Raw genomic sequence first — 20,847 nt, 5'->3', positions numbered from 1 at the left:
CAGAATCGGTTACTAGACAATGGTCGAGCCACAAAGCAAATACATAGTAGAGCTGTTGTAAGCAACGTAGCCGTGACGTAGCCAAGTTCGACCTGTCGTCACACGGTCTGTAGTTCAGTTACTCCACGCTTGGGGTGCTGACATCAGTGCGTGACAGGTCCCGAGCTTGAGCGGTACAGTTGAGTCTTGAAATGATTTTATTTTACGTGTTTCTCGATCAAAATGAAGTTGTTGCATTGTTGGATGTAAGAGCTACAGTGATGATAGAAGATTTGTGGACGAAAGCAAAGTATATTTTCACGCGTAGTAATATTTTAAATTATATTTTATTTTACTTCTAGAACATTCTAAATTGCTGGAAGCGCCATCTAGTGTCAAATAGAAATACTAGTCAGGGATGTACTCAGGCCGGATGCCGCCGGATAAAAAATAAATAGGGGCGTCATGTTTATTATGAATTAATTATTTAGTTTTTTTAGATTTCCTGACACTGCATTGAAGCAGCAATGAATTAAACTAATCCACAGGCTGAGTCCAACAAAATACAGCAAAGTATGTTCTCTACATTTTAATGCGGAGGACATACCTACTAAACACGAAAATAAGGTTTGAAAAAAATAAGAGAAGGCGCTTACCCTAACATTCCATCACAAGAAAAGCTTAAATTAATTACTAAAACCATCGATGTTGAAAAAAGGCGGAAGGAATCTCGCTAACTAAACACTGAGGCACAACAATGGCGGCGACATGGGAGTGTGTGGGTGCGTCGTGATTATGATTATCAGCCATAAATGAGGATTGGCTCCATTCACTAAATGCACATATCCAAGAACAGACACCTTTATTTAATCATATCACACACCTCTCCAAAGAAATTATAGAGAAATATATAAATATTAGATTCAGGCATATTGCTACTTCCAAACACAACAGTCACAAAGCGACAGCATTTTAATAAGACTGTTCTTTTTACAGGTGATTAATATTATACCTGATTTTAATCACCTGAATATCCGAAATGAAAACGATTCCGTGTTTGGAGGTCACGTTGAGCTGTCGATCCCGCCATCTGGTGTTTTGGTCCGTACTCACATAGGTACGGTATTACTCGATCGAGCTAAACTGTCGAGTATAATATATCCCATGGCATGAACTTTCGTCCACCCATTCAGCTTTGATTTATCGAGTGGGGCGCGTCGTTTAGTATTCATATACACATATTTCGAGCGGCTTCGAGTAGGTAGGTTCGACGAAAATTACTTTCATTTAATTCCATCGGGCCGGCTCGGCGCGAGCCTTCGAGCTGTTTTTTGAGGTGATTTTTGCGGTCCATACGTAGATTTTTACTCGACTTCGAGTAAAACTATTGAGTAATAACGATAGTGAGTACTGTCCATATAATTAACAATAAGTGTTAATATATAAATAATAAAAAAGTTAACTGTTAAATAGGTAACTATTTAATAAACAAAACATATTAAAATATTTTTTTCATGTTTCCCTTTTCTCATACTGTATTTAATTCTGACCATTTAGCGCCCCATTTTATATTATGCCTTAGTCCGTCCCTGTCTACCAGTTCGCAATGACAAATAAATTTGAAATACATTACGTCATTTATTCTTCTTTGGCCTTCAGATATCATATGAGCTACGCAATGTATAACCACAGAGGCTACTTTTTCTACTTGAACTTAGATGGCGTTAACCTGAGCTTTACATAAAAGTTCATCTACTTGAACTAAGATGGAGTTCGCGTCCCGCACCCCCGCGCACCTCAGCCTTCAACCCCTATTAGTGGCCTCATCTCATCCTATATAGAAAACGAAATATGGCAGCTCTACTATGTATTTGCTTTGTGGGTCGAGCCAACTTGTACTCCCATGTACGTCACTTACATATGTGTACGTACTTGGCGGCAGTAGCTCCATGTCAACACAACACCATTTTTGTTCATTGCAAAATTCTAACATTTCACTGCAAAACACTTCACCAGGATGGGCATTGAAATCTCCTAAAACAAATACCGAGTCGACATTATGACTGTCTATAATGGCACTTATTTCACTCAGACAGTTAGTGAATTCTATAAGATTATCATTTCTAGATTCACTTCTGGGATCTGTAGGCATATATACACAAAATACTAGGAAACATCGCTCCGCCAATGATACTTTATTTATGATATATACTGTAATAATATGTAATTTTAGTTTATAGTTAACACAGGGGTAGGCGTGAAGCGGTTCGAAGCTTTCAGGTAGATCACCGGCCGATTCATCCATACTGCATTAGGTAGGTAGGTTTATCTTCAAATTCACGGACTTGGAACAGAAGTGTATACCGACTAATTCACTCTACTAACATAAAATCTTCGACCATTTATGCATAAAATGTGTCATACAAGTTAAACACATCACTCACACTTTCTAACCTTTGTTATTCAAACTGACGTCCTAACTACAGGCACTACGGGAGAAAGGTTTTAATGGATAAAACTGGGACACCGTCTACGTAAATGGATCTATGTAATAAGACTAGTATAAAATATACATGAAAGTAAAATAGAAGCTCTTTAAGCTCCTGGACTAGGACAGGGCCAGTGAGCCCTATAAAGGATCAAAGGAAGGTTTTAACACCCAACTTCCATAGTTTATTTACGTCAACGACAAGAAAATACAGACAAACTAACAACAAACAACAAGTAAGACACTTTCGGTGTTTGTTCCGCGCCAGTTTCAATCGAACTCTTGTATATTGTACCCCTAGGTGTGTTTTTAACAATGCAGGCGGGAAAATAGAGTAAAAGTTAAATCCAGCAGCCTACCTACCTACCACTGTACCATTCTTTGAGGTTTGTACGAGTAAGCCTAAGTAGGTAAGTTATCTAATATCGGTACGTTTTATGGCACAACTTTTGCAAATTTTGCAAAAGGATATTTGTAAACCCTTTATTTTATTTTAGTTTTTAATTTGCTGTGCCCGCCAGGGTCCATAAAGTTCCTAATTTAATGTGTTGAACACCTGTACAACTTACTTATGGATGCAATAAAAGATTGAGTATTGAGTATTGCTGCACTGCCTGTATGGTCGAGTAGTAGAAGCTCTGCTTCACAACTCAGAGGTCCCAGGTTCGATCCATGGAAAAAATGGATTGTCACTCAATACAATAAGTAATGAACTGTCAATTGCACGCTACTCTGTGCATAGCTAGGTACCAACAAAATACTTCAACTGAGGAAACACATGGCCGGTGCGTTGCCATTGTCTCAAGGAAAAGTATGTACAGAACGTTTGAGTAAGTATATAATTATTTTATAATGGTGCAGGTACCTACTTGAAAGTTTCACTATTCAAAGTATTCAAGCGTTTGCCGGAAACGAGTCGGTTTTTTGTCCTCGCCATCTGCTGTTGCAGCTTTCAGCCAGTTTCAGCACAAACAATTCTAATTTAAGTTACAAAACTGAAATAAATCTCTGCACATTCCACACTCGGCCGTTTGGTGCGCTGCAAGTGCTTCAGACCCTTAGCATGAATTTTCATCGTGAACGTGAAGTCGAATCCGTCGAGTAATATTGTATGAAAATATGAACAGCGCCCCTGGCGGTCGGTAGCAGAACTAAAATTTTCCTACAAAAGTCATCGAGTAATTTTACTTCACGTTTACGATGAAAATTCATGCTAAGGGGTCAGAACGGAACCTCCTTGTAAACTATCGTTACAGCAATGGCGACGCTCCACTGCCTAACTTATTTGTTTGTTTTCACATTCATTACTTGTGGACGTGACTTTGCCAGGTACCCATACTTTGACTATCCTCAATCATCAAAAATATGTGTTTTCGTTCGATTTTCACTGTTAATGCTATTGCCTAAACCTAGGTATGACTATGATACCATTTAGATCATAAATACTAAGTACTAAATTTTATACTTAGATAACTTAGGCAAAAAAATAAATCGTAAATAAATAAATAATTGACCGCGTTGACCACATGCCCTAGACTTAGGGTCCGTCCACACAGACCGGATCGGAGAGCAGAGCAAAGTTTTTGCACGTTAGAAATAGAACCTTGTAGTGAGTAATTGTAACAGCTGCTTGAGCCAGTCTGTGTAAACTCACCCTTAGTGTCCAAATAAGCTAACCTCTGTCGTTTAGCTGAAACATCTTTCACAATAACTCCGTGAATAGCTTTGTTGTTGTTTGTGGAGCGAACATCAGCAATTTATCTTTCTAACAAGCGTTACGTTGTTAACTTAGATTTAGGTTCGACGATAAGCGAAAACGGTTTTATGTTTTATGGACATACGTATTGCGAATAGTAAATGAATGAATTGTCTGAAAAAAATTAACTAGAATCAGATATTTCTATTAAAGCTCTTTACTTCTATTCATTAGCATTACCTTCATTACACTGTAACAGAATAAGCATATGTATAGTACTGCAATAGTTGTAAAAAAAGTTTCATGAAGGTTCGTAGCGAAAGCGTAGCACATCGTAGCAGTCTCGTAGCAGCTGCCACGAATTACTTTATAGTCGTCAACTAAGAGTTGCATCAGTCTAAATAACAAACGCTTGTAAATAAGATAACCTTGTATCGCTACTCTCTCTGGAATATATTTATTATAAGTACCGTGATGATTTCCAAAATTGTAAATAAGATTTACTTTACAATTTGAGATATTTTTAAAAGAACTTTGTATTCGTCAATTTCTAAATTGATCCTTTCCGCGCTCGCTTGAAAATAAAAGTTAAGTAAGTACCTACCAACTTAAGAGTTAAAATTTACGGGGAGCTAGTCGAAGCAAACTTATTCACATAAATTTTCACTACCTCTAGATATCTGACGGTCATTTATCTCTCTGCTGATCAGAAGTACTTATATATTTTTGTACTACCTAGCAATAATCGCGTGTTGGCAGTAGCTGTTAAGCATTATTGTTATTATAATAAATAAATAAATAAATAAATAAATAAATAAATAAGTACCTTCGAATGGGTACTGATCTCGTTTAGATACTAAGCTTTTCCGCGTTATGCTGTGGTGTTACTGGTTTAACGACTTTAGAACACATCTAACCCTTTACCCCGTCGCTTCGGCTACGATTGTTTTCGCAAATTCCGAATAAGTCATTTATACAGGGTGTTGCAAAATTGGTATACTAAGCCGAAGCCTACATGTGCAGCATGTTATATCTAAGCCCGAAAAAAAATTTTTTTTCCATAGTAAAAGTCACGTGACCAACAAAGTTTCAATGGAAAATGAAATTTTTTTTTCGCGAATTTTCAAATTCTGATTTCAGTTTCGGGCTTAGATATAACATGCTGCACATGTAGGTTTCGGCTTGGTATACCCTTTTCGCAACACCCTGTATAGTGGAGTCCAACATTAGGCCAACAATTATTCTTTCCAAAACAAATAATAATCTAGAATCTACCCTTTTTTACCCGTTGCAAAGTTAGCGTCGTCTCTAACACAATGTATATTTACTATGTAGCCATACATTGTCATCATCACTACCCATCATGTCCCCACTCTCTCTCCAACGAAGGAAGGGTATTATAGTCCACTAGGCGGACCCTGTGCAAATTGGCCATACATTTGACCAGTCGTTGAATCAGAACCCCTGCTATAATCCCCCCTCTTATCCCCCACGACTTTCCCCGCAGGCGCTGTCTGGTCTGTTCGTGGACGCCGTGGGGCGGCTTGCAGCAACCCACGCGCTGCGCTCCAGGGCAGCCCACCGTATACTCATACTGACTATGAAGCCATACATTGACCAGTCTTCGAATCAGAACCCCTCCTATAACCCCCCTCTTACCCCTTTATCTTTCCCCCCAGGCCCTCGGCGACCGCCTCTTCGTGGATGCCGTGGGGCGGCTGGCGGAGACCCACGCGCTGCGCTCCGGCCAGCCCACCTACCTGTACCGGTTCGCGTTCCGGGGAGACTCCAGCCTGTCCAAGCTGATGGCTGGGAATGAGAAGAACTATGGTGCGTTTGGGACCTTTAATAATAATGCTTTCATAGTCGGTAACAGCAGCTGGAAAAGCGTGGTGAAAAGATTAGTGAGTCAGATTAGTTTTCAATGATGCCCAGGGTGCGCCGGACGTACATTGTATATCAATTATATTGCACGAAAGTTACAGGAATAAGACGTTATGGTTATGGTACAGTTTACATTATTATGTAATTTAAGACAGACTTATTTGTGGAAACATGAGATAAGTAGGTACTAAAAGCCTCAGCTAAGACATCTCCACGTTTGACTTCAACAGACAAATTCAAGATCCTATCCCAGAAAACTATTAAACAACTGTACGCAATTCAAAGCCTTATAATATGAGAGTAGTGAACTTGACTTTTCGCGCGTGACACACAGCCGGTTTGATTGTGACGTTTACTATACCTGTCTCTTTCCCGCCCTTTTACCCCACCAGGCAGGTTACTTCTAGATTTCTTAAATGTGAGCTCGACATTGGCGTCTTGACTTCTGCGCTGCACAGTCGGTTCCACCGATCCTCCGTCGCGTCGGTCGGTGAGTTTTTAATTTTGTATTTTGTATTATGTTAACGGTGCTACCGTTCGATAAAATTATTGAATATTATTGTGACAAATAAATTATCTGATTTTCGCTTACTGGTTTATAAATTTGGTATTAAAATCTACCCTCAAAAAAAAAAAAAAAAAAAAAAACTTTTCTAAAGGAAGTGTGTTTGTTACCGATTTTTCAATACGACTTTTCTTTAAATTTAGAAAACCATGGGTAGTGACAGTGATACATCATCGTCAGCTTCGACAACCACAAATGAATCCAAAAAGCGAAAATCAAGATCAAAACGTGAGAAGCATAGGAAACGACGTCGTGAATCCAGCTCTTCAAGGCTTATTCAGGCCTTGTCCATGCAAGTTAATAATTTAGAGCAATTAGTGTCTCAAAATATCGGTTTACCATCTGCAATAGCTAATTCTGCGCCGCCGCAACCGTCGCCGGAAGTACAAATTGATGCAAATGATGAGATCACGTCAAATGTTAGTGGAGAATTATATGAAAGCTTAGAGCAGGAACCCGCCCAGCAATTTTCATTCCCTTTGAACACGGAGTTGAAAGAGCCAGTACTAATTAAATCTGATCCTGTTTTAGTAGAACGTTTAAAAAGCATACAACATTTTGATTCCACTAATTGGTGTGATGTTAGGTATTCGGAAGTGCAGAAACGTTATTGTTCAACTCCGGGCTTTACGGATCTCGAGTGTAATGATGAGCTGAAACCATTTGATAGGCTTCACAACCTGGCTTTATTAGAGCGTGGTTTTGCAGCGATGACTAAAGCGTTGATAAAACAACATGAGGCCGTAGAAAATGGGTTTAAATCACTTATTAGCTGGTTACAATCTGCTGAAGTTGTCGAATTATCGGTATTTGAAGCTAAAATACATGAAATTTTCTCGGAAGGTGAGTTTCACAAAATTTCTGCAGATTTATTGCAAATGGCCTGCGGGCACCGCGCTGATTTGATACAACAGCGTAGGGATGCTATTTTAAAAGCTGTCAAAGATAAATTTTTCAAAGAAACGTTAAGGAAAATACCTCCATCTTGTGAACATCTTTTCAAATCCGAAAATTTGACATCTTCTCTAGAAAAACAAGGTGGTGTTAGCAAGGCCTGTTGGCCAGTGAGACCTATAACCTCAAAATCCGGTTCCTATTCTCAGAACATCGGTAACCAAACAAAAAATTCCAAGGTGCCTGCGCAAGGTACTCGTTCATCTATGGCTACCTATATGCCTTATATGCCACCAGCGCATGGTGTGCCATGGCCCCAATACTCCCCTGCGCAAGGGGTTCCCTTTAGCAACCAACAATACATATACCCACTTCAACCACAAGGACCAAGGCTTCCTGCGCAAGGAAGGTCATTTCGTCAGCAGGGTCCGAGATTTTCACAGGGTGCAGGTCCTTCCTCAACCCGTAAACCAAACCAGGCTTCCGCGTACAGGGACCGGGCAAAGAGAAAGTTCTGACTTGGAATTTCAAGCGGGGCAACTCCAACATTTTTCCAAAATGTGGGAGAAGTATCATACCCCACTAACGACTCTAAAAATTATTCGATCGGGATATCTAATACCATTCGTAATGAGACCCCCATTAAGTATACCTGCCTTGAACGACAATTCCATTCAAACTCCATATTCAGAGGCGATGGCCCAGCAAGTTCAATTGTTAAAGAATATGGGCGTGTTGGAACCGGTACAAGTTTCCCCGAGCTTTGTCTCAAAAATGTTCTTGATTCCAAAGGACGACGGGTCATCCCGTCCAATTTTCAACTTACAGAACCTAAACAATTTTGTTCATCAGAGCAAATTCAGGTTAATAAATTTACAGAAAGTGCCCAGTTTCTTGCAGGCCAACGACTGGCTAGCAAAAATAGATATCCTAAACGCCTATTTTCATCTGAGTGTCTCTCCTCGGCACAGACGGTTCCTACGGCTAATTTTCAACAAAGAACTCTTGCAAATGACTTGCCTACCGTTCGGCCTTTCTTCAGCACCAAGAGTGTTCGCCTCTGTAACAAATTGGGTGGCCCAACTGCTGAGAAACCAGGGAATTCGTGTATTAGTGTACTTGGACGATTTCCTATTAGCCCACCAAGATATGAGTGCTTTACAACACCACATAAACCTAACAATCAATTTGCTAAGGTCTCTGGGCTGGCATGTAAACCTTATAAAATCAAACTTAAGTCCCCAGAAAGAAGTTCAATACCTGGGTATATTATGGAACCCATCGCAAAATGTAAAAAAGTTACCCATAAAGAAGCACCTTGTTATAAGGGAGACCATCAAAAAGATTCTGAAACGAACATTCACGAATCGAAAGGAAATCCAAAGCTTGATAGGAATGCTAAACTTTGCAAGCTTCGCAGTCCCATACGGTCGGTTGAACTATCGCCAAGTTCTATCATTTTTTCAACGCCTGCCAGACAGCGATCCCCTCAGATACCACCCCTTACCACAAGTTGTGATATCCAACCTAACATGGTGGTTATCGAATCTCAAAGAGAGTTCTCCGATTCACCCGCCGCTGACGTCTCATTATTTGACGACAGATGCCTCCGGCTCGGGCTGGGGCGCGATTCTAGACAACACAAAGCTAGTGGGAACCTGGTCAGCTCAAGAAATTCCATGTCATTCGAATATGAAAGAAATGTTCGCTATCCTAAACGTATTAAGAGATCACTGTCATATCCTGGCCAACTCTACGGTATCGATACAGTCGGACAACAAGACAGTACTTTCGTACCTTCGCAATCAGGGCGGGACCAGGTCAAGTCAATTAATGGCAGTGACTTTCCAGCTTTATCAAATACTGCAAGAGCACAAGATTCACTTGTCTCTGCATCACCTTCCAGGCAGGTTCAATGTGGAAGCCGATCATTTGTCCCGGAACTGCCACTATCCAGAATGGCACTTGCTCCCAGTTTTTACAAAGATAATTTTTGGGAGATGGGGGCTTCCCATAATAGATCTTTTCGCGTCCAGGCGAGCACATGTTGTCCCCAGATATGTAACCCTAGACCAAACAGACGATCAAGCAGTGTTTGTGGACGCGTTCTCCCGGCCATGGAATTACAGCCTTGCTTGGGTTTTCCCTCCCCCATTTCTAATGCCGAAGGTCCTGGCACATCTAAATGTCTCCAAGGGCAGATTCTTGATAGTAGCTCCCAGGTGGGAGAAATCTTACTGGAGAACGGACCTCAAGAACCGAGCCCTAGCAGCTCCTTTCACAGTATACAACCTCAACAAAGTATTGATCGATGTTTTGACAAACCGTCCCCCTCCCAAGGTTCTGGAGCTAACATTGGAGATTTGGATTTGTGGGGCTGGCAATCAATGCTAACAGATTGGTCCCAAGATCAACTTCATTTACTGCAATCGAGCTGGCGAGATTCCACTCGTAAGTCATATGCGGCAGCATGGCGCCGCTGGTGTGCCTGGTCTAGCGAGAAAAATATTGATAAACATTGTCCATCGGGTTCTGATCTAGCACGCTTTTTGTCTGACCTTTATCAAAAATATAACCTAGCGTACAGCACAATCCTACTTCATAAATCCGTAGTATCAACGATATGTGACCCAAATAAAAATAATCTTTCTTCCCATCCATTGGTTACCAGGATCCTCAAAGCTATATCTATTAACAAACCCAAGGCTCAAAAAGCGCCTATATGGGATGTGGATACTTTATCTTCTTGGTTAGCTAATACCTTTGATGGTGATCATTCCTTGTACGAATGTTCTAGACGAACGGCTTGTATTTTACTGCTTTGCTCAGGCCGTAGAATCCACGATCTGACTTTATTATCGATACACCCCGATAATTTTACTGTATCAAATGAAAATATTAGCTTCTGGCCGCTGTTTGGCTCTAAAACTGACAGTGCCGAATACCGTCAATCTGGTTGGCGTTTGCTCAATAACCCTGACTGTCAAGCTTTAAATCCTGTTTATTGGGTAAAATCACTAATAAAACTATCCAAATCCAGGCGAGATGTTTGTAAACAGAGTGCCCTTTTCCTTACGGTATGTGGAAAACCTAAACCAGCATCCCGCACTGTAATTGCTAATTGGGTGAAGTCCTTACTTCAGGAATCAGGAATAAATGCGTCAGCTGGAAGTGTAAGACCTGCTGTTGCATCCAAAAACTGGGTTCTTAATATGGATTTAGATGATTTGTTAAAGAAAGGAAACTGGAGGTCTCAGAACACATTTGCTAAATTTTACAGAAGGGAAATACTCCCACCAGCAGTTGCTGTAGAGAAAGTAAACCCAGTACTGTCTCAATTGTTTGAAATTGTGTAACTAAACTAGATTATACATCATAAGTATTGATCTTTCTACTTATATTATCTTTATCTCAATTTCACTTATGAGGTACCTGATCTGCTAGTTAAGTTGATTACTTAGGTACTTATATTGTTAATTAAATTGATACTTACCTGTCTAAATTAATACCTAAACCACATAAAAATGTTGAGATTTAATAATTAAGTACTATTATTACCTTAGGGTGAATAACCTAATCACCTAAATCAAAATGTAAATATGAGCAGCTGTGGTTAACTGCTAATAAAATTGTTTAATATAATATTAATTATCTTGGCTATTTTGTTATCATTACATTTGAACACAAATTATAATGTTGTACTGCAAGTATATTATCTACACCCAGAGTGGGCTTTGTTTTTGTATGCAGAAATTAAAATAAAGTATTATTATGTTTGATAATGTTTTTTTTTTGAATCTCTTATTCAAATTCTAACTACTTATCCTGATAAATGCTTACTTACTAGGTATAACTTCAAATATAAATAAGTAACATTCATTTGTACTCATAAGTACTTATCTAATTATTTACCTAATTACAATATCCTACTACTAGGGAGGTACTTGCATTGTTATTTGCAGCTTCATGTGTATAATTCTTTTATTTCATTCACAACTCTATTACATAAGAGTTAAAGCTGTAATATTTTATGCATTACTATCACATTGGCGTCCCTTTCACCAGGCGATAACAGACATGTCTCATATTATAAGGCTTTGAATTGCGTACAGTTGTTTAGTGACAGCGTTTTACCTACCAATAAAACGCTTATTAAATAACTTACCATATTCAAAGCCTTAACTTTAACTTCTGCCTGGTATATAATAATTATATTATAGCAATATATGTATAATATGAGACCCAATGTCGAGCTCACATTTAAGAAATCTAGAAGTAACCTGCCTGCCCCCGTATTATGTAACTCCGAGTGGGGTTGGTTGGTATAAAATGGCTGACAACTTAGAGCATTATTAATTAATAACTTTTTACTGACTTATCTGATTTCACAAACGTTTATGTTTAATGTAAGGATATATTGGTAGGCTTCTTGCATATTTCTTTCACTAAGATTTTTGGTGTTTTCGGTTAATAAGTCTCTAAGTTGATACCTTATTCGGCAGACTCTGTTGACCCAACTGAAGACCGACACTGGCAACACCGTTTCATCAGTGCCCGAAATTCTGGGAGAAATTGAGAGATTCTACGGACAGTTATACACCACAACACAAAACCCTATTACCAGCGGTGCTCACGACAGCCGAGCGCCACTCACCCGACACTATACCGAAGATATTCCGGACGTCAGTCTAGACGAGATTAGTATAGCTCTCAAACAGCTAAAAAACAACAAAGCTCCGGGAGATGATGGAATAACGACAGAACTTCTGAAAGCCGGCGGTAGACCGATTTTAATAGCACTTCGGAGGCTGTTTAATTCCGTCATACTCGAAGGCACAAGCCCGGAGGCATGGAGCAGAAGTGTAGTGACTTTGTTCTTCAAGAAAGGCAACAAAGCCCTATTGAAGAATTATAGACCCATTGCACTTCTGAGCCATGTGTACAAGCTGTTTTCGAGAGTTATTACGAATCGTCTCGAGCAAAGACTCGACGACTTCCAGCCACCCGAACAAGCCGGGTTCCGAAAAGGCTATAGTACCATAGATCACATACACACGCTTCGGCAGGTTATACAGAAGACCGAGGAGTATAATCTACCTTTATGTCTAGCGTTTGTGGACTATGAGAAAGCCTTTGATTCTATTGAGCTTTGGGCGATGCTTCAATCCCTTCAGCGGTGCCATATAGACTATCGCTATATCGAGGTGTTGAGATGTATGTACAATGCTGCCACAATGTCAGTTCGATTACACGAACATAGCACAAAACCGATCCAGTTGCAAAGGGGCGTGAGACAGGGAGATGTTATTTCTCCGAAACTGTTCACCTGTGCACTGGAAGATGTTTTTAAGCTTGTAGAGTGGAAAAGACTGGGCATTAACGTCAATGGCGAATATATCTCTCATCTACGATTTGCTGATGACATAGTTATTATGGCGGAAACGCTGGAGGAGTTAGGCGAAATGCTCACAGACCTCAATGATGCCTCTAAACAAGTTGGGCTGAAAATGAACATGGACAAGACAAAGGTCATGTCGAACGAACATGTTTCATCATCGCCCGTAACTGTAGGAGGTGTCACCATCGAAGTTGTTGATCAGTATCCCTACCTAGGACAAGTGATCCGATTAGGAAAATCCAACTTCGATAAAGAGGTAGCTCGTAGAATCCAACTCGGATGGGCAGCGTTCGGGAAATTACGACACATCTTCACTGAAAACATACCTCAGTGTCTGAAAACAAAAGTTTTCAATCAGTGCGTGTTGCCAGTGATGACTTACGGAGCCGAGACGTGGTGCTTCACCAAAGGGCTTATCCACAAGCTCAGAGTTGCTCAGCGTGCTATGGAAAGGGCTATGTTAGGCGTGTCCCTGCGAGATAGGATTCGTAATGAAGAAATCCGCAGGAGAACTAAAGTTACCGACATAGCCAAAAGGATTAGCACGCTGAAGTGGCAATGGGCTGGCCACGTAGCCCGCAGAGCCGACGACCGCTGGAGTAGAAAGGTTCTGGAGTGGAGACCCCGTGTCGGCAAACGGCGTGTCGGTCGCCCCCCAACCCGTTGGTCTGATGATCTGCGGAAGGTAGCGGGAAGCCGCTGGATGCAGATGGCGGGTGACCGTTTGGGGTGGCGATCGTTAGGAGAGGCCTATGTCCAACAGTGGACTACGGAAGGCTGAGAGAGAGAGAGAGAGAAGTTGATACCAATTATCACCGGTTGCTAACTCTCAAAAAGTTACAAAATACGGGGGCTGGTGGGGTAAAAGGGCGGGAAAGAGACAGGTATAGTAAACGTCACAATCAAACCGGCTGTGTGTCACGCGCGAAAAGTCAAGTTCACTACTCTCATATTATAAGGCTTTGAATATGGTAAGTTATTTAATAAGCGTTTTATTGGTAGGTAAAACGCTGTCATTAAATCGAAACTGAAACCATTGGCACGGACAGAGTAAGCACTGCACCACACGGCCGGTGGGTGCTTACTTATTTTGTTGCCAAACACGGGAAAATGAATGCCGCTATTTTATTACAATGGTAAAATTGGGAGCAGCTATAACCTGTGTTTATTATTTAGGGTCCCGTAAGATTTCTGATGGCCCGACGACCGTAGCGACATGTACTCAATGTTTATGCCAATAATAAAAATATAAGTGTTGCAAAGAAACATAAATGGCCTGATGTGCAGGGCTCTTCCATTGAATCTAGGTACATATAGAACCTAATCATCTAACGGATTTTGGTTGCGTTAAGTAAATATATTTCTTGCTTGCTTCGACGGCATAGTTTAGAAGCAAGACACCAGTATATGTATGCATTTAAATGATTACCTAGATTTGTACAAGGCGTAAAGTGTTTAAGATATTATTTGTTATTTTACAACATAAGCACAACCAAAATAACTTCCATCAAACCAATTTTCAAATTTAAATATAAAAAAACGCGCACTTAAATCGTATAACAGCCCCTTTTTCTGTTGGGATTAAAAACGTCTTGCAAACATGCCATACGTGCCGTTCGTCAGAGACCCCGGATGTGCCCCGGATAAATAAACACAAGCTAATACAGATTATACGTGAGGAAAATTATAAGTGATCGACAATGAAGTATTACTTAAGTACTAACCTAATGATGATCGAAACGAAAGCAGATCAATCTTCCACACACAATATTAGTACCTAGGTATTCTGCCAAAACTTTAAAGTTTCATCCCCATAATTTATTACCTTTGTAAAATTATATAAGTACGATAAAATCTATATTTTCACGAATTCCGTACCTTTTTTTTTGTAGCAGTAACTAGTTGCTAAAAAAATAATTTACTTTCAGCTATGTACTTAGCTCATTAATATTTTCCACCCTGTATCAGCTTACTACGATCGCTTTCCTGAATCGGATTGCTGCAGAGATTAAGTAATACATCGAAGCCTACTAGATAAAGCAGCCATCGATTAGCTAATCAGTAGTTAATCACTCGAATAAGCAACCTAATCACTCAGCCTAAATGCATAATGAGAAGGGATAAACGGGATTATTGTGAGTTGTGATATCGTTTAAGGCCCCCTTGCAGCATTTAACTCTAGATTAACCACGGGTTTTGGCCGTTAAGCCGAACATAGCTAAGTAATGGCAACCTCGTGCAGAAATCACGAATATGCAAACGTAGCGTGGGATTCCCTATATGTACCTTTTATATTCCTACTCCATAACGCACCTAATTTCTCGTCGGTATATAGTTATAAATAAAGCCAAACTTCAGTTGTTGTCTTTTCAAACATAAACAACACGAACTAAAATATTCAAAAACACATACGCTACAAAATAATAAGCTAACTGTGACAAAAATAGCTCATAGTCTACGACTTAGATAATAAATATGCCAGGATAACCATTGTGGAGTCATATTTCACGGATTTATGGGGAAAAGTTTATAGCTCGAAGTACTCGTTACTCGCACCGAACAACAACATCTCTGTGAGAATAGTAAATAGACTAAACTTATGAATTCTTAACACGTACATAGGATCTATTTCTTGTAAGGATCGTAGGACAGTACCTACCTGTAGGTAGGGTGTCAAAATAGAGAATACTCGTAAACAATAAATAAGTAGCATTCTCTTGTTAATTATTAATTAGTTAAAGCGGATAGGTAACTACAGTGAAACTATTAATTCGTGAAATTAATGTTTGAGGAACTAAAATTTTCAGGAGCCTGGCACCATTAGAAAAGAAACATAAAAGTCATAACAATTGTTTATGGCAGTTGGCGGTTGGCTGATTTTTCAATTTTCTTATTAATTATTAGCATAATCTAGATAAAAACAACTATTTACGCTTGTTTGCAATTAGGAAGAAGAAGAAAAATATTCGTAGTCAAGCTAGGGAAGTTATTCATCGAGTTTATATACAATGTTTAGCGGAACATGAAGCTGGACACATTTTGTCGAATTTGGAGGATGTTTACGCTCGTACAGCGTCTATGACGGGTATGTAACATTGTATTAATTGTAATAATTCATATTTTATTAGTACCAACGCTTCATTTATCAATAAACCTAGGTTTAGAGCCCAAGTCGAACATTGTTTACATACCGCTGGTTGTAGGTTTGAGCTGGTTTAAGTTGAGTCAAACCATAACATTTTGATACTTGAAGTTATATTTGTTGTTTACTTACTAAATTCTCACTCTGCAACTCTGTTTTTCTTAACTTAAGGGTAGTTTCAAATAAGCATTTTTTATTTTATTTTATAGGAGTATCGGACAGTACCGTCTGGCATATATTGCAAAAGAGGGCTCTATAATGGAATATTTCTAACTCCTGGAAGAAACAGAACAGGCCGTCTAAAAAGAGAAATTGATGTTTTTACTATGTGTGCCCTTTGTCAACAAATCCGTATATTTTATACAGTTGTAATAACGTTATCTTAATAAATATTTATTGGTTTCACTATTAGCCTGCATATTTATACCTTCTAGCTTGAATAATGAGCTTTTTTGTGGATGGTAAGTTGTTTTAATACAGATATAAGGTAGGTAGGCACAGGCAAAATTTCAAGTATCAAAGTCAGTTTTGTTTCGCTATATAGGGTTGCTACTTGAAAGATAGCTGCGCCCTCATTTAATTTCAGGACTTTATAGTTTCACTGTAACAACATTTATAAAAATTAAAAGTTATTACATGATTAAGTTTGGAACTTATCTATTATTATAGGCACAACCTTTATCCCTAACGATCTACTTTACCTAGCTCCTATCCAGACAATCTAACTTCCAAAGCCCACCGGTCCATTAATTTCTATAGCATCCATTTCAACTTGCACGGATAACTTTTAACAGTCGGTTATGATTGCAGGAGTGAGTCACGCTGACGACATCTTCCACATCTTCGAGTACCCTGGCCTCGGGTTCACCTCGCCTGACGACAGGAAGATCACCAAGATGATGATAGACATGATCTACAGCTATTCCACACATGGGTATGTAATTAAGCTAGGTAGTAATTAGTAGCTGGGAAGAAAACCAAGTGAAACTTTGCCAGCACAATCGAGTGTACCTACCTGACGTCAGGTGACCAATTACATCTAATACTAATAAAATACTACTACTAATACTAACCTACTAAGTACTAACTAGGGAATCGAGTACAGTCACTAATGGCGCCATCTTTACCTAATTAGCTTTACCTTTTTCTCCCTATTGTTTCATTGCATAGTAGTGTTAGGCAGTGTACTTACTCAATACTTAATTATGTGGCTATTTTTGTAAGAGTACTTATAATTACTGACCTACTCAACTATTTATTTGCTATGAAGCCAGTGGTGTAGTAAAGGTAAAAGCGCATATTAAAAAACTCTGATGATATTTCATTAACCTGACCATTACTCCCTCCCAGAGTGCCTCGCTTCGGCAACGCCCAGTGGTCTCCAGTGATCCCTGGATCCCCTGAGCTGGCCTACCTGGACATCTCCTCGCCAGACCGCGTCGTGATGAAGACCAGCTCTGACTTCGGGCACCGCGCCTTCTGGAACAGCCTCGGGTTTAGCGAGAATGAGAATTATAGCGCTCATGTGAAGGATGAGCTGTAGGGTTATGAAATATGTTTCTAACTTTCTAAGTATAGAGGTACCCTTTCGTACCCTTGTTGGTAGGCACTTAGGTACTAATTGTAGGTACTATACAAGTGCATCTAGGTACAGCATCTAACTACTTGTTATTTAAACTATTATAAATAAGGAAAATATGTTTAATAAATAGGTTCGTACCTACATAATTACATGAACTTGAACTATGCGCTAGGTAAACTATCTCATAAATTAAGAATCGTAACCTAAATATATACTTTTACGATACCTGTGCCATTAAACCTTGAAATACGTAGTGGTAAGAGTTATTAAATGTAAGATCAAAGTCCTCTTGTCAGCAAAGTCCGAGTTTGTGCCATTGTATTTATATGTTTAATTAAGGAATGGAGATATTTAATATAACTTATACAAATTAATGAATAAAATTGCAAAATATACATAATGTGTTACTTAATGTAAGTTATTTTATTTTTTCCACTGACTGATGATCTGACCTTCCCAAGTAGACTTCTATAATTATGTTGTATAAATATTCGAAAAGTGACATAAAACATGAAATAAAAGAAAACTTAAAAAATACAAATTTAATCATGAACAACACACCATAATACATTATACTATACCAAGCCACCACTCTTAATTTGTATGATTTATTTACAAATAAATAGAGAAATGGATATTACTAATGAATAAATATGCAATGAAAACTGCCAATGAAAGTTATTAACAGAGCAGGTTTACCAGTTAAATTATTAAGGCACTGAAAATTATCTTTCAAAATTAAAAACCATTCAAAAACACTTTTAATATTTAAAAACATTCTGTAAAGGTTGGAACTATCTTTGAGCAGTATTAGAATAGGTTGTTACTTAAAAGTAATTTCCAAATGTTTACACAATGTTTCTGAAGTAGGTAATAAAAAGAGAAACCTTTTAAAACAACACAATTAACTAAAACTAAGATCCAAACAATGAATAAATACATTTCTAGTCCAAAGGACCTGGACAACAAATTATTCATATACAATTATGTATAAAGAACCATGTCTTTCAGTACAGTCTTAGATCTTTGCAACCTTGTTCATCAAGCTTACACTATGAGTCACACTTCACATTCCTATGGAAGAATAAAAATACAATCTCTTTGTTACTCAAGATATCATCAGAATCAATAGTAAAAAGGTTATAATGCAAATAGAAGTTAAAAACTATTAAACATAAACACTCGTAAGATGTCTAGTTGATATTACTTAGTTCATTGCTGAAGTTATGTTAGAAAAAAACTGTATTTGGTTATAAAAATGCAAAGAGATGAAACTTTTATTTAAGTATCATTAATAAATTGGACTGAATTCTATAAACTTTACAATAAGCTTAAACTTAAACCTCTAATCACCCTTCTTGGAGTCTCCACCCGAGACTGTGATCTTGTTCTGGAGCCGGCTGAACTCCTCCGAGAGCCTGTCATACTCCTTGTTGAGGCTCTCCGACTGAGACTTCATGGCTTCCTTGTCCTTCTTCTCTTTGTTCAACTCCTTCTCCAGCATGGCGATCTTGCTTACATACTCCTGAATCTCCTTCTTGGACTGCTCATCCCCGGCTCCCTGCTTGTCTAGGAGCGTCTTGGCCGTGGCGCTCGCGCTCTGCGCCTGACGGAAGTTGGCCTCAGATTGCGCCAATAGCGTCGCGAGCTCGGAGATCAAGGTGACCAACCGACGAATCACAACGAGGAGGAACAATGCAAAGCCAGAGATGTAGAAGTTGCGCTGCGCGCGGAACAGGCGCATGTTTCCTTGCATCTCGGCGTCCAGGTGCTGGTGGTCCGAGGGCTCAATGCTCGAGTACTTCTGCATCTCCCGGATGGCGTCCAGCAGACACAACACCAGCACGCCGATCAACACGATGAAGTATATACCCGCCTGCCCACTTATGTAAGCTAGAAACTTGGATTTGAAGAACCTGTGCCATTTTGACGGGCTGGCCAGCGGCAAGGTCAGAAGTAGCACGAAGGCTATTTCGGCGTACAGGAACGCGGCGATGATCGTCCACTGGAGACTCATTTTGCTTTCTTTGCGGTTTACACTGCTTCAATAACAACTACCGGCACTGGTAACAGCTGGGACTATGATGAAATTTCGATATAACCGCAACTTTCGAGAATTTAGCGGTGACTCAGAAAACACAGAAGAAGACAAACAAGAAAAAATAGTGACGTGTGGGTAAAGGTCCAAGTTTCAGAATGCACTTCGCCTTATGAGTGTCATTTTATTTTCAAAAGCAAACCGAGCCGGCCTTTTGCCGAGTGACAAAGAAAGCAGATATACCTTTATGGGATTAAATAATCAAAATTACATAAATATCGATACTGAGAAGGATCTAAAATATATTTACATTACCTACATTAGTATAAACAAAAAGTATTTGAACGCAAACGTAGGTTCCCGTTCCGTTACTATGTAAATTATAATTTATAACCATTACAAAATATCATCTTGTCACCTTGGAAACTAACTTGTATCTGTTTATTACCTTTACTATAATTATTTTACTGCTCGTTTTGATAGAAAAATAATCAGAAACTCGTAATTTGTGTTGAATTTTTTTATTATTTGTTTTTTTTTTTTTTTTTTTTTTTTAATCTTTATTTATTTGAGGACTTTTGTCACTGAGTGACGATGTCAGTCCCATAATACCTACGCTTAAATACTACAAAGCTAACAATTTTATTTACCTACCTACTTAAACTAAACTCAAATAATAATTTGGCTGCCTCTGACCAAGGTTCAGCAAGGATGCCATGGAACACTCCAACATCAAGCCTATTTAAGTTAAATTTACTAACTAGTAATTGTCTTTTATCGCGGTTCCGGACACATTCCACTAAGAAGTGGTAACAATCCTCTTCAACCCCGCACTCGTCGCAATTTGGGGAGTTAACTTTTCTCATTAGAAACCCGAATTGATTCAGTGGAATGTGTCCAGTCCGCAATCGAAGAGCCATAACAGTTTGAGGTCTATTCAACTTAAGATTGCTAAACCACGGTATACGAGGAGGCTCGCAGACTATACTTTTATACCAGATGCCTTTTTGCTTAGAAATAAGGTTAAAGTATTCCTTCCAATTTTCCCTTATCTTCTGTCTATATTTACCTAATATTTCCGACCAACCTATTGAAACAACTGTTTCACAACCATCTGTAGATGCTTGTTTAGCAAGTCTGTCAACCTCCTCGTTACCGAGTAGCCCAATATGAGATGGAAT

General features: G+C 39.1%; 3 protein-coding genes across 3 annotated transcripts in view; 2 read left to right on the top strand and 1 right to left on the bottom strand.

Annotated features, from left to right (window-relative positions):
* Window positions 1–17,589, top strand: part of LOC105393732 (venom carboxylesterase-6) — a 63,566-nt gene extending 45,977 nt beyond the window's left edge. Inside the window, exons 8-10 of the mRNA XM_011565532.3 lie at window positions 5,843–5,993; window positions 16,857–16,980; window positions 17,397–17,589. Of these exons, the coding sequence (XP_011563834.3) occupies window positions 5,843–5,993; window positions 16,857–16,980; window positions 17,397–17,589 (468 nt within the window). The remainder of the gene's footprint in view (window positions 1–5,842; window positions 5,994–16,856; window positions 16,981–17,396) is intronic.
* Window positions 6,319–9,482, top strand: LOC119691963. Its single transcript, XM_038110801.2, has 2 exons — window positions 6,319–6,537; window positions 6,756–9,482. Exon 2 carries the CDS (start codon window positions 6,762–6,764, stop codon window positions 8,022–8,024), a length of 1,263 nt encoding a protein of 420 aa, XP_037966729.1. The 5' UTR covers window positions 6,319–6,537; window positions 6,756–6,761; the 3' UTR covers window positions 8,025–9,482.
* Window positions 17,590–18,155: 566 nt separating the features above from the next.
* On the bottom strand, window positions 18,156–19,790 carry LOC105393731 (B-cell receptor-associated protein 31). Its single transcript, XM_011565531.3, has one exon. It carries the CDS (start codon window positions 19,643–19,645, stop codon window positions 18,974–18,976), a length of 672 nt encoding a protein of 223 aa, XP_011563833.3. The 5' UTR covers window positions 19,646–19,790; the 3' UTR covers window positions 18,156–18,973.
* Between the last annotated feature and the right edge of the window lie 1,057 nt (window positions 19,791–20,847).

The sequence above is a fragment of the Plutella xylostella genome, chromosome 8, assembly GCF_932276165.1.
Source record: "Plutella xylostella chromosome 8, ilPluXylo3.1, whole genome shotgun sequence".
NCBI lineage: Eukaryota > Metazoa > Arthropoda > Insecta > Lepidoptera > Plutellidae > Plutella > Plutella xylostella.
Note: the sequence above shows the minus strand (reverse complement) of the source record. Positions and strands in the feature narration are given on the sequence as shown.

Excerpts from the sequence above, each read along its gene's own strand:
- LOC119691963 (XM_038110801.2), top strand. The coding sequence starts at position 6,762 with ATGGGTAGTGACAGTGATACATCATCGTCAGCTTCGACAACCACAAAT.
- LOC105393731 (XM_011565531.3), bottom strand. The coding sequence starts at position 19,645 with ATGAGTCTCCAGTGGACGATCATCGCCGCGTTCCTGTACGCCGAAATA.